The sequence below is a fragment of the Zea mays genome, chromosome 4 (assembly GCF_902167145.1).
Source record: "Zea mays cultivar B73 chromosome 4, Zm-B73-REFERENCE-NAM-5.0, whole genome shotgun sequence".
Classification (NCBI taxonomy): Eukaryota; Viridiplantae; Streptophyta; class Magnoliopsida; order Poales; family Poaceae; genus Zea; species Zea mays.
Genome location: NC_050099.1, coordinates 179,131,144 through 179,145,210, shown reverse-complemented (window position 1 = coordinate 179,145,210; position 14,067 = coordinate 179,131,144). Strand labels below are relative to the sequence as shown.

The 14,067-nt window shown below is 48.3% G+C and overlaps 1 protein-coding gene across 6 annotated transcripts; it reads left to right on the top strand.

Annotated features, from left to right (window-relative positions):
• The first annotated feature begins 503 nt into the window (after window positions 1–503).
• LOC100381621 (uncharacterized) lies at window positions 504–14,009 on the top strand. Of its 6 annotated transcripts, NM_001174438.2 has the most exons (7): window positions 504–626; window positions 1,864–1,978; window positions 10,137–10,256; window positions 11,291–11,407; window positions 11,623–11,712; window positions 12,106–12,213; window positions 13,149–13,437. In NM_001174438.2, exons 3-7 carry the CDS (start codon window positions 10,140–10,142, stop codon window positions 13,194–13,196), a joined length of 480 nt encoding a protein of 159 aa, NP_001167909.1. In that variant the 5' UTR covers window positions 504–626; window positions 1,864–1,978; window positions 10,137–10,139; the 3' UTR covers window positions 13,197–13,437. The 6 variants fall into 6 exon arrangements, with proteins under 6 accessions (NP_001167909.1, XP_035822903.1, XP_035822902.1 ...); XM_035967010.1 differs by lacking the exon at window positions 1,864–1,978 and having other exon boundaries at window positions 507–626; window positions 13,149–13,438; XM_035967009.1 differs by lacking the exon at window positions 1,864–1,978 and having other exon boundaries at window positions 507–636; window positions 13,149–13,438.
• The last annotated feature ends 58 nt before the right edge of the window (window positions 14,010–14,067 follow it).

Genomic DNA, 14,067 nt, shown 5'->3' with positions numbered 1-14,067 from the left:
TCTTAAGACCAGACATTTTTTCAAAAAGAATCAGAATAAATTTTAGGTTCCTTGCAAATTCAAGGTTATCTTGAAGTAAAAGAATTGTATCATCAGCATATTGAAGATACGCACATCCATTCTTTATAATATGAGGAATTAATCCTTCAATAAGTTTCTTTTCTTGAGCTTTCTCAATGAGACACGCCAGACCGTCAGCTGCAATGTTAAACAATAAAAGCGAAAAGGGGTCACCCTGTCTAACCCCTTTATGAGTAGGAAAGAATGGGCCAATCATACCATTAGTTCTAATGGCTACTTTCGCATTTATTACTGTTTTGTTTGTTTTATAGTAGAAAAGAATTCCTCATTTATTACCCCCTCCTCGGCTCCTCTCCTACGCGGAAACAAAAGCTCCTCCCCGTCGCTTTCTCAGGGAACCGCGAGCTCTGCCGTGACAAATTCTCTCTCCTCGTGCTCCCTAGTCCCTCCGACCCCCCCCCCCCCCCCCCCCCCCCCCCCTCTCCCTCCGCACTCCGCAGCGCTTCCTCCGGTCTTCTCTGGCCGGATCCCTGCCCCCAAAATCGGATTGGGGGAGGGCTCGTTGCGTTCGACCAGACGGCGTGCGGCGGTTCTCCGGCGCCGAGGTGTGTATAGGTCAGGATCGCATCGTTTCTCTTTGGATTTTGGTCTCTGGACCGCGGCATTTGTCGCTGCCTCGCCGAATGGTTTCCAGGGATCGAAGCTGCCTTTTGTTTCGATCGCTTGTCGGGACGGTTGTAATCGGCGAAAGCTCGCTAGAGGCTGTTTTTGCCGTTTCCCCGGACTGGATGCTTGTCCTGCCCGGCGCCAGAAACAAAACCGTCATTTTTTTTCTTAACTTCTCCCACATTGGTTTCAGATTCCAGTGATCTGGGGTGCACCAATTGCTGTTGCTTGCCTTTGGAATCTCCTAGCCTGCCGAATTCTTTTTTGCGCTGCCTCTGGCTATAAAGTTGCTGGCTTTGGCCATAGATAGAAGAACCAGGGAGCAAAACGCTGGAAAGCGACACTCTCGCTGTGTTGCAAAATTGGTTTTTTTTTTGTTGCCATTTTGTTCGGCCTCCGGGACTCAGATGAGACGAGGCCCCGCCATCTGCCGCGCTCTGGCTAGCCGTTGGAGTCGCACCAACGGGCACATTCCCTCCTGGCCCAGGAGTGCGAGCGCCTTCACCGGAAGTGAAACAAATAAAAATGCCACCTTTCACCTCTCCCGCCCATCCTTTCCACCGCAAAGAAAAAGTTGGTCCCTCTCCCTCCCAGTTGCATTAGTTTATGCTCCACTACAGTAGCAGGTAACCACAAGAGCGACGGTACTTTTAACGGGGACGTGGGACGTACTAATCATCATAATGAAGCCACTAGTTTAGTCGTCCTCGTTCCTAACCGCGGTGGCCTGGGCGACCGGGCAGCGGGCACCCCTCCACCACCATTTAATCGGCTTCTAGCTTGATTCTCTCTCTCTCTCTCTCTACCACCATCTCTGGCAGCTTGGCTTCGCCATTACTTGGCTTGCAGGAGCTGCCCGTGGAGTTCCCGTGAGGTGGAGACCAAAGCCATGACTGACTCGCTCGGCCCTACCCGCACCAGAAAGCGACGCTTCGATTCCTTTGCATAAATGGGAGAAAGGAGAGGAGGAATTCGAGAAAATCACCGCCTCCCTTCCTTTGTTCATCGTCTGCCTTTTCTTTTTCTCCTCTTCATCTACTGAATTTGCCGGGGTCCTCGATCTGGTTCGCTTGCTGCGTGACTCCGAGCCTCTGAATTGTCTTCTTGTGCCAGATGGATTTGTGTGTCCTGACTCCTGACATTGGGTTGCTGCTCGTGTTGTTGCTCTGTTGGCAGGGCGGGACACGGGGTAGACTGGTGCTGGCTTCGTGGCGGAGTTATTTGAGTTTGTAACAATCTCGTCGCGCGGCTTCGCCACTATATTACTCCGCAGCTGCGCATCGCCAATTTGGTATTATGTAGCACATATCTGCGCCATATTGGAACTGTTATTCTTCCGAACTCTGTTACCGTCTATGAACTGTGGTAAAAGTCAAGTTTGTCCCTGCTGTAACCACGACGCAAGCAGCCCCTCCCCTGCTCCTCCTATCATCTTCCCCAAGGCGAGCTCCACCAGCTGGATCTCCAGGGAGCCCCTGCGACCTTGGCCATGGCCGACCTCCACTTCTCCCTTGGCAGGCGCTGCCCTCCTCTGGTCCGAGCTCGAGCAGGTGAGCTCGCCCCATGGCCTCGGCTCCTAGCCTCCAGGCTCGGCTACGAGGACACCACGCTCGCCCTCACCCTCCGCCTCCCGGGCTCCGACTCCGGCCGTTCCTCCTCGCTCGCCGCGCCCTCCGCTGCGCCGTCACCCAAGGCGCGGGTGGTGGGGTGGCCGCCGGTGAGGTCGTACCGCAAGAACGCGCTCGCCGACTCCAGCAAGGCCAACCGCGCAGCCAATTTCGTGAAGGTGGTCGTCTCCCGCCGCTCCTCGGCCTCTGCTCCTCCCGCGCCCGGTTCCCATCGCCGCTCTCTTCCCCAGCGCGTCTTCTTCCCCAGCCGCGCCGTGCCGAGCTGCTTCTTGCGCACGCGCCGTGCCGAGCTCGCCCCCGACCTCTGCTCTTCCCTGGCGCGTCGCGTTCTTCCCTGCACTTGCCCATGGCGGCCGAGCTCCCAGCCTGCGCGCCCTCCGGTTCTCTGTGTCGCGCGCTGCTCCAGCTCCCACGGCGCGCAGCCTCCCTCTCGGCTCACCGGATCTCCCAGCGCCGCGCCCAGCTTCTTTCTCCCTCAGCTCCCGCGGTTCTCTCTCCATCTCCCTCCGTTCTCTGTTGCGTGCCCAGCAGAACTCCCCTGCGCGCCCGGATTCTCTCCTTCCCTACTCGAATTTGGTCAGGCCCGTGCAGCTCCCTGGCGCCCTGCTTCCTCTGTTCTCTCCCTGGACGCGCACAGCGTTCCGTCGAACTCCTGCGCCGTGCCCTGCTCAGGTTCCATGGCCGCACCAAATTCCCTGCGCGCGCTGGCCTACAACTCGACTGCACACCTCCCTACTTGTCATGGCCACCGTGCCCTGCTCCCTGATTTCTGCTCGCCGCGCGCGCTCATCTCTCTGTTCGCCTCTGCGCACAACTCTCCGAGCTCCATGGCCGGTTCCCTGCTCGCCGGGGATGCTCCTGCTCCAGCTCAACCTCGCCTTGTGCGCTCTGTTTTCTTGGTCTCACGCGCGGCAAGGTAGTACTCCGGTCAAGGGTAGATTAGTACGAAGGGGTACATAACCTGCATCAAAAGCAATAAAACAGACGTTAATGGAGCGCGGGAGATTAACTGTCCCAATCTGGCGTGACTTTGAACTCCATAATACCAAACTGGCGAAGTACAGCTGCGGAGTAATAAACTGGTGAAGCCGCGCGACGAAAATGTTACAAACTCAAATAACTCCTTCGTGGCGCTATCAATGCTGATGGATTTGAGCCAGGGTGGCGGGTGCGCGGATAGACGCCTGCGAAATCCGTGCGCCCGGGGCAGTGCTGCTTCGGAAATCTGACCTGCCGGCGGAGAAGGATTATGCTAACGGCCATGCTGATGCTGCGGTGAAGCGCAAGGTAGCTGCGATGCCAGCAGAAGCATCTACTATTCCGAGGAGGCACCCGTCACCGTCACCCAATGCCGGCGGTCGAGCGTCGTCCCCGACGCCAGCTGGGTCACAGGCGAAGAGGTCCCAGTCCACCGAACGGCGGCAGGCGACTCCGTCGAGGCCGTCTTCGGGCGGCTCGCGGCCCACTACCCCGTCCAGGATCTCTGCCTCGGCGTCGCCATCGTCTGCGCCTTCCAGCCCGTCCTCCTCATCCTCCAGCTCGTCCACGCCGGTGCATGATGCCGTTTCAGAGACGCAAAGCGCTCCGAGGAGGTTGTCGGGTTGCCGGGCTCCTGATGGGTTGTGGCCTTCAATGCGGAGTCTGTCTTCTTCTTTCCAGGTCGAATCAAAGGGGAAAAGGAATTCTAGTACCTCTTCTGCAGGCGAGGCCAAGACGAGGGATGCAGCACCAGCTGATAGGAAGAGGAGCCCGTTGAGAGGGAGAGCTACCCCTGAGCAATCAGAGAATCCACATGCCAAGGTGATTGATCATCATCGCTGGCCTGCTATGATGGGGGGCAGGGTGTCTGCAAGCACAATGTCCAAGAGCATGGATCTCACTGACAAGATCAGTAGGTCTACTGTTCCATCAGTTCCGTTACGTGGGGTTTCACCTAAGCGAACAACAATGTACTCCGCTGCAAATACCTTGTCAAGAAGTATTGATCTTGCTGATAAAATTGACCGGCTGGTCTCTTCGTCAATGTCATCACAAGGGGGGTCACCAAGAAAGTCACCTTCTAATGATGCAGATGATGCGTCCAAAAAGGCCGTTGTTCGTAGAGATCTCAAACTTTCTTCCTTGGCAATTTCATCAAGAAGGGTGTCACCAACAACAACAGCTGCATCAGATGGCACCAGGACACCAAGAAAGTCACCTTCTAATGATGCAGAAGATGCGTCCAAAAAGGCTGTTGTTCGTAGAGATCTCAAACTTTCATCCTTGGCAATTTCATCAAGAAGGGTGTCACCAATAACAACAGCTGCATCAGATAGCACCAAGACACCAAGAAAGTCACCTTCTAATGATGCAGATGATGTGTCCAAAAAGGCCGTTGTTCGTAGAGATCTCAAACTTTCATCCTCGGCAATTTCATCAAGAAGGGTGTCACCAATAACAACAGCTGCATCAGATGGCACCATGACCCTATCAGAAAGCGTGGATTTTACTGAAAATGATAACAGTACACTCTCCTCGCCAGTTTCATCACCCAGCATTGCACCAAGTGCATCATTATCAAGTGTGTTTAATGCTGCATCGCAGACTAGTACAAAATCATCAGAGAGATTAATTGGACCTGTTTCCAACCTGTCTTCATCAAGAGGACTTTCACCGAGAAGAACAACTTCTGGTGGCATTGCTGATTTAATGAAAAGCGTTGATTTCCCTGAAAAAGATAGGATACCAGCTTCATCAAGAGGGGTTTCTCCAAGAAGGAGACCCACCTCTGATAGTGTTAATGATATTGTGAAAAATATAGATTTTGCTGAAAAGGATAGCAGAGTAGTCAGCTCATCAATTCCACCTCGAGGGGTTTCTCCAAGGAGAAGACTTGCCTCTGATGGTCTTGAGACTATATCAAGGAGTTCGGTGTTTTCTGGAAACGATAACAGGCCATCCACCTCATCTTCCATATCACATGGGACGTCTCCACGAAGAAGGCTTGCTTCTGATGGCATAAGTGGTGTAACCAAAGGCATGGACTTTGGTGATTACGCTAACAGGCCATCAACCTCTTCAGCGGTCTCACGAGGGATTTCACCAAGACTTCAATTAGCCTCTGATGGTGTTGGCACTGTATCAAAAGGCTCAGATCTTGCTGATGGACTAGACAGGCCATCAACCTCATATGCAACACCGCGAGGTATGTCACCACGCTGCAGGGTTGCATCTGATGCCATCAATGTCACTTCAGAAAGGATCAAGTTCACTGAAAAGGATTCCAGAACTGTGTCCTCCTCAGTTGCACCTAGAGGGGTCTCAACATTAAGACAACTTGCCTCTGATGGTGTTAAAACCATATCAAAAAGTATGGATCTTGTTGAGAAAGACACTAGACCTACTACCTCATCAGCTGCATCACGAGGGCTTTCACCAAGAAGGCGACTTTCGTCAGATGGTGTCAATGTGATTATAAAGAGCATGGATCTTGTTGAAAACAATAACAAACTTGTCACCATGTCAGCTGCAGCACGAGGGGTTTCACCAAGAAGACGACTCGCCTCAGACGTTAGCAATGTGATATCAATGAGCATTGATCTCATTGAAAACAGTAACAAACCCTTAGCCATGTCAGCTGTAGCACGAGGGGTTTCACCAAGAAGACAGCTCACTTCTGATGGTATAGAATGTATATCAAAGAGCACAGACATTACTGAAAAATGTATCAGACCTTCAACACCGTCAACTTCATCACGAGGGTTTTCGCCAAGAAGACGGCTGGCCTCTGATGGTATCAATGCTGCATTGAACAAAGAATTTGCTGACAAAAACTGTAGACCATCTTCCTCATCAGCTGCTTTACGAGGGGTTTCTCCCAGAAGCAGGGTTGCCTCTAATGCCATATCAACAGGCATGACTTTTGCTGAAAAAGACAGCAGACTGTCCACAGCATCAAGTGCGTCGTGTCAGACTCTGCAGAGCAGTAGGCTTGAATCTGATGGTGTTAATACCCTATCAAAAGGTGTGGAGAGCCCGTCAACTGCATCTGGTTGCATTTCAGACAGTAAACTTGATGACACTGGTGCTCTAGTAAAAAACATATATGTTACTGAGAAACTTATTGTGTCAACGGAATACGGTGGTGATGGTTACGATCCAGGAAGAACAGATTCTAGTGACATAGCTACTAGTGCAGTCTCATCATCCCTTGCATCTCAAGAGCCATCACTGAGACCTGTTACTGATGATGATAAGAATGCATCAGAGAATGTTGTTGTAAACCAAAAAGGTAACAGAACATTGACGGTGAAGGTTCCATCTCGAGGAGCTTCTCCAACAAGGCGACTTGCATCCGATGGCACTGATACTATATCTAAAAGCATGGATTTTGCTGAGGAAGATAAGAAACCCATGACAGTTCCATCACGTGGAATGTCACCAAGAAGAACGGCGAGATCTGAAAGTGCTAATATAATGTCAAAAATTATGGATTTTGCTGATGAATGTAATGGACCAGTATCTTCAATGGTTCCTTCACGAGTGTTTTCTACAAGAAGAGTACTAGGACCAGATGGTGTTAATGCCATGTCAAGAAGCATGGATCTAACTGATAAGACCAGACAGCAAATATCTTTAACTGTGCAACCATCCAGAGTTTCACCAAGGAAAACGCCTCTTGCTTATAACAGAAGAAAAGGCCCTGAAATTTTATCAGGTGATGTTGAGAGCCCTGGTTCTGCTGATGGAAATGAAGGTCAAGAGGAGAATGCCAGTTCAAGTCCAGATGGACCTTCAAATAATTCAGAAAAATCTACACCTCCAAAGCAGTTAGCTAGGGGATCATCATCACCATCACGTGTTTTAATACGCCCTTCATCACCATCCAATGCTTCGTCGTCACCATCATTTGCCTCTAGGAGATTACCAAGCCCATCAAGGACTAGACCCTCAACACCTGTCTCACCATGTAGTTCTGCCAGATCTGATTCAGGCTCTTCAATTCTTAGCTACATTGTTGATGCTACAAGAGGGAAGAAGAGCCCAGCTCACATGGAATATGTCCATCAGTTGCGCCTCCTGCATAATAGGAACTTACAATGGCGTTTTACCAATTCTTATGTTGATGAAATGCTGTCAATTCAGAAATTAAGCGCCGAGGTAAACATATCATTACCCCGCTAAATTTCTGATAGCACTGGTGCCGAACTCCTAGGGATGGCAATTTAAGCCCGTAAACCCGAAACTCGATAGGTACCCGACCAGATGGGTATAGGTGAAGATTTTGACCTGTGAGTGCACCCACACTCGATCCGAAGTTTCGCGGGTGTGGGCGCGACTTTCTATTTCAACCCATGGGTGACTCGCACCTAACCCGAAAATTGGTTCATTCTTTATTTGCGCAAAAATGATTAAGATACAATATTAATTTTTTTTGTAGAAGAGTGAATTGTTGTATTGCATAGAGAAGGGGTACAATATATAGACTCAACCCTAACCCTAATGGGCCGGCAGCCCAACAGTGGTGCCGGCCCACGCACACACACACACAGTCTAACATCCCCCCGTAGTCGCAACGGGGGTACCACACACGATGAGACTGGAGTAGAGGCCGAAGGTAGGAGCTGACGGGTTGAAATCACCCCGCAGTCGCAGCGTCGTGATGGTGCGAATGATGCGACTGAAGTAGAGACTGGTGTGTGCTCCAAGAAGACGATAGCCCCTAGATGCCGAGGTAGCCGAAGTCGAGGTGGCTGCGATCGGGAGACACACAACAGAAGCCTGATCTTCGGGAGGGGTCGACGTTTGAGCGTCAACGATCGGCAGGGCGACACAACAAAAGGGCACTGGCAGGCTGACCTTCCTGCTTCTTCGATCGTCCATGCGTCAAGGAGCCCCGCCAGGGAGGCCGACAGCAGCGCACGCGTCTGCGCCGGTCCTGGTGTCCACGCCCACGACAAAAAGAAGGGGAAACGACAGATCCGACCGGGAAGGCCATGGCAGCGACAGATCCAGCCGAGAAGACGCGATCCGACCAAAGGGACGACGGATCAAAGCCGAGAAGGTCGCAGCAACGAGGATCCGGCCGCGACAGCGACGGATCCAGCGAAGGCGATGAAGGGGGAGGGCGACGGGGCGAGTCCAGCCGGACAAGGGGCCTACACCGGACCTGGCAGGATTGGTTGACGCCGGTGACGGGAGAGGCGTGAAGAGAGAAGCGTTGCTGTGCGGCTCAAGCGAGGGTAGGGGGCGCGTTGATGGTGCCGCCGATCCTAGAGCTGGCTAGCCAAAGGGGAGAGGAAAGGGAGCCGCGGCCAGGAAGAGGGGCGGCGCGGGTCTAGGTGACCAGGGGTCGGGCGGCGCTTCTGCGGCCAAGGGGAAGGGAGGTGGGTCCCTGGGGCGACGATTGCCATGGCCAGCAGGGAGAGGAGCTCGGTGGAGGCCGGCGGAGGACGCAGCGGAGAGGGAGTCGGCGGCTAGATCCACAGGCATGGGGCGCGCGCGCGCAGCACAGCGTCCGCGCCCAGCCCCACGGCGGCATCTTTGCCAAGGGCTAGGGCGGCTAGAGAGCGACGACGGGAGCAGGGGTGGCTGGACCCAGGGCGGCGGCCTTGGTGGCGGGCGCGGGCGTGGGGGCCTTGGCGTGGCTGGCGCCGCCACGGGTGCCGGGGTGGTTGGCGTGGCGGCCGGCGCCGATGGGCTGGCCTTGGAGGAGTACTTGGGCGCGGGCACGACGGCTGGGGTGGACGCGGACGCGTCGGCCAGCGAGGCGGCCGACGTGGCCTTGGAGGACTTGGGCAGCGCCTTGGCCGGCGTGGCCGCCGGGGACTGGGCGAGGGAGCTGGTGGTGGAGAGCAGGAAGGCCTCGACGACCGTGGAAGAGTGCCGGGAGGGAAGGATGAGCCTCCCGAGGGGCGGCGGCTAGTCCTGGGGCAGGCGGCTGTAGGGGTTGGAGGGAAGTGGCAGCTGGGATCCTGCTCCCTGGCGGCTGTGGAGCTGGGAGGCTGCCCCGGGAGGGAAGGTTGGGCCTCTCGGGGGCAGAGATGGCAGGCGACGGCTGGGTGGAAGGGAGCCGCCGGCGGCTGCAGTGGGATGAGAGGAGGAAAAACCCTAAACCTAATCCTCTGATACCATGTAGAAGAGTGAACTGTTGTATTGTATAGAGAAGGGGTAAATATATATAGACTCAACCCTAACCCTAATGGACCGGCAGCCCAACAGTGGTATCGGCCCACACACACTCACACACACAGTCTAACAATTTTGAATAAGTAACTTTTCTAATAATTCATAAAATGTTTTGTTGCTACTCAATAACACGAGAAGACTTAAAATCCATAAATATAACTCAATTATTGCTGACACTTAACTACGTATAGCTGAATTATTGTTTAAAAGTGTACACTCAGTTTAAACATGCGGGGGACTCAAACTCACCCGAAACCTAACGGGTTTGGGTGAGGGTTTGAAATTGCACCCGCGGGTGCGATTTCGGGCGAGTTTTTGCTCCACTCGACCCGAACCCAACCTATTGGCATCCCTACGAACTCCCCATCTATCTTAGATTTAGATTTTGCCATAACCGGTTAGGGAGAAGGAGAAACAATGCAATAATAATGTTTATATATACCTGAGCTCTTGTTTTTTATATTGTTGTACACTCGTACATATGTGTGTGTTGAAGAAAATGGAATAAAAGTTTTTTTTGTGAACCTAAAATATTCTTATGCCGTGTTACCTCATTTTAAGATACTTTTGTTCTTTATTTCCCTAAATCTAATATGTGGTCAATCTGTAAATACCATGAGTTCGTTTCTTACTTTATTTATTCATTTGAAGCAGACTATGTTGTACAGTGTATGGGATGCTAACTCAAGGATGTGCGACAATATGGTTATGAAGAGGAGCTATGTACAAAGACTAAGGCAAGAGGTCAAATTGGGAATAGTGTTGAAGGAGCAAGTAAGTTCTGTTGATTGTTTTTTGCATGTATAAATACATTGTTTCATGTCATCTGGCAGAAATAGATCTATTGATTATCATAATCATGCATACACTTGGATTTGATGGTTATGTTAAGATGTTCAAGATGAATGTAGGATATACACATAATTTTTTTCCCGTCTGTCCAACGCTAAAGCACAGGTCTAAGGTTTGACCCTGGTCGCGGTCGTCCTTGCATTTCTGGCGTTTGTTAGCCATAGAATCAAAACATGGTGGATAAAGTGATGTCAAATTTTTGGCGTTTTATATGACAAGAGTCAAAAGGATACAAAAGAAGCTAAAAGACAGGTTTTATAAGACGACGATTAAACTTGTTATGTTGTATGACACAAAATGTTGGTCTACAAAAAGAAAAAGATGACACGTTCCACCAACCAGTATTGCGGAAATGCATATGTTGCATTGGGATTTTTTTATTATATAAGGAGTCGAGTCCGGAACGATGATATACGTAATAGACTAGGGGTAGCATCAATTGAAGGAAAAACTTGTCCAACATCGGTTGAGATGGTTTGGATATGTCTAACAAAGACCTTCAGAGACACCCGTACGTAGTGGGATCCTAAGGTGCGATAGCAATAGAAAGAGAGAAAAATAAAGACCGGAGTTAAATGGGAAGAGACAGTAAAAGGAGATTTGAAAGTATGGAATATATCCAAAGATTTATCCCTGAATAGGAGGAGTACATGGGGAAAACAATTATCTATGCGTTTGAACCTTAACTTGTGGGTTCTGTTGGGTTTTTAATTCTAGCCTACCCCAACTTGTTTGAGACTAAAAGGTGTTGTTGTTGTTTTAGTTTAGGTATTTTTTATCCCAATGATGTTCTGATTTGTTTGTGGAGATACCTTCCTTATAAGTGAGCCACCAGCACCTTTTGGAATCCCTATGTGCTAATATGTTCAATAAATCCTGAACCAATTTTCTTGAAAAATGCATGTACTAGTCTTCGCGTTATCTTGTTACTGAACATTGAATGTTGCATCATGTAGATGGATTACCTTGATCACTGGGCAGCGCTGCAAACAGAGCATTCTTCTTCTTTATCCAGCGCAACCGAAGCTATTAAAGCAAGCACATTGCGTCTTCCAGTTTCTGGAGGGGCTAAGGTATCTACAATTCTCTTTTTTTAAAAAAAAAGATAAAAAACTAAATCTAATGTAATAGTCTTGAAATTAGGGTAAATACTTGGGAACCATGATTCCTGGGAAGATTACAAGTTAATACATGCTAAATAAGTTCTCAACATCTTATTGAAAACTCATTTTTACTCTTTTAGCAAAATGCGGAAGTCATGGTTATTCTGTTATGTTCTCTCTTGCAGGCTGATGTACTTACTGTTAAGAATGCTGTCAGTTCAGCAGTTGACATTATGCAAGCGATGGGGTCATCCATTTGCCATTTGCTATCAAAGGTTAGCTGAAGGTCCTTTTATTTCTACAACTGTTGTTGCATAACAGCTCTACAATCATCCTGGCAGTTTTGATCGTGGTTTGTGCTTTAATACAGTGTGTAAACTGGTTTATTAATTCTTGATACCTTCAACAACCACAGCAAAACCTTCCAGTCCTAAGAAAGTTGGGTAGGATAGAGTTGAAACCCAACATGAACCACCAATAAAAAAGGAAAAGGAAACAAATTTATGAGTGAGTATATTTATAATTTATCAACCATAAGGATATTTTTTTGGAGATCTAGATCATCCTGTTCATGGTAGTGGTACGTGAACGATGACCTATTTTAGTTTTTACATACTCACAGTTAGGAACAATGACCTTCAGGTCTAACCATTTACTCGGCTGTGCAGTTACAGGCTTCACACTCTCTGGTTACGGAACTTTCAGCTGTTGCTGCTAAGGAAAGTATCTTACTCAATGAGTACAGAGAACTCTTGGCAACAGCAGCAGCACTACAGGTAGAATCTTGTTTTTTTTTATTTGCTATGTCTTTTTCATTTCTTTTGTTCTTGTGAGCTTATCAAGGGTACAGAAAAAAATGAATGGCATTTAAATTGAGATAAGTGTCTGTGGAGAAAAATATTTTATATGGCCACAAATGATTCTATGAGTACATTAGGCTAGAAACAATATTTTTCTTTCGGGGCGTTTGGATCCCTTCATTTTAAAGGAATTGGAATTCACTAAATAAAATAACTTATTTAGTTTGGAATTTGGCATTCCACCACTTTCCAAAGTTCAGATATAAGCCTATCTGAAATTCATAGGGTGGAGGATAGGAAATGATTTTATACATGATTAGAATTTGTTTCTAATCTGTAACTTACATGACACTCTTCGTTCTACTCCTCTATAATAAAAATGTAGCACATAAATATCTAGGACATCTTGCTAATAATAGTATACAAATATATTTTGTATAAAAGTGAATTAGCTTAATTGATATATGCATAAATTACTATTATTAGAATAGAATTCAATTCCAGTGATCCAAACGGGGCCTTAAAGAAATTAATACTGTGGCTGGCCGTCCCGGATAATGTTTTTCATCTGGCCACTGGGAACCACTAGAATGAATGCTATAACCCTATTTGAGGGTACCCTGCCTCTTTTGTAGCTCATACTAATATTTGTAGAACAGATGATTACATTTACATCTGTCTACTATTTCGCTACCATGTTCAAATGTATCGTAGATGATTGTTTTTCTTTCATCTGGCTATAACTTGCATGTTTGCTTTTTTGTATGACCAATTCCGAAACCGCAGCCCTACTACAAAATGAGTTCGATGCGTCAAGCTGCAATCACAATAGATGTTTTGAGTACAAAAAAAAAAGAAACAATATGGGTCTGATGCTCGGTTTAAATTAACAGTCATCCTCCTCTAAACAGGTCCAGGAGTCCAGCCTAAGGACACAGCTCATACAACAGACAGAGTGAGCAGGTTAAGGTCCTGTATGTATTTCTGACTAGGAAGATTAGAGGTAAACACCATTCATTAGTTTCAGTGACTGTGCGGTGCATATGTGTATCTTTGATGCCGTTTTTTTTCTCTCTCCTTTTTTTGTACTTAGTAGGTAGCCCATATTTCTTTGCATTTCTACTCCCCCATGTTCTTTTGTGTTCGAACAACTTACATGGAAGAGAAGGGAAGCAACACGAAATCATGGATTTCCATGACAAAGGTGCCAGTGTGGTCTTTTATTGCATCCTAGACCAATGCAATGCGCCCAAAAACTGAAAGCTTTGTTGTAAGCTGTAAACCTTAGCAGTTATGTGTCCTTAAGTGTAATGCCTTTAGATGTATCTTTCTTAGATCCGCCATCTCCTTAGAACTAGAGGCTCCAGTTAACAGGTTACTCACTATCATTGCTGGTTTCAAATCTAAGCAAAGGGGGCGACCAGAATCTTCTAACCGACACTTCAGAGTAGACAACAGTCATCCAATACTGACCTATTCAAATTTGTTACCGCCGGTACTCAGAGAGTGAACCATTACCATTTATGTTATATTTTATGCGGTAGAATGAGACTGGCTGGTTTAGGCCTCAGGACACCATTGTGAACTGTTTAGGCTGATGGGAAGCTCCTATTAATTCTCGGTCATCTTTTAGCTTCGGCTATGTATTTTACTGTATTGATCGTACCCTTTGGTGCAGTCACCATTCTGTCAGGAGCTCTACTTTGAGGGATCTCATCTGTCCTTTTTCCCTCTACCTGGCTCAATCACACAATGAAATGGTCAAATGGAAATGCACGTACAAGTTTTTTTTTTCTCAGACCTTATTATTATTATTATTATTATTATTAT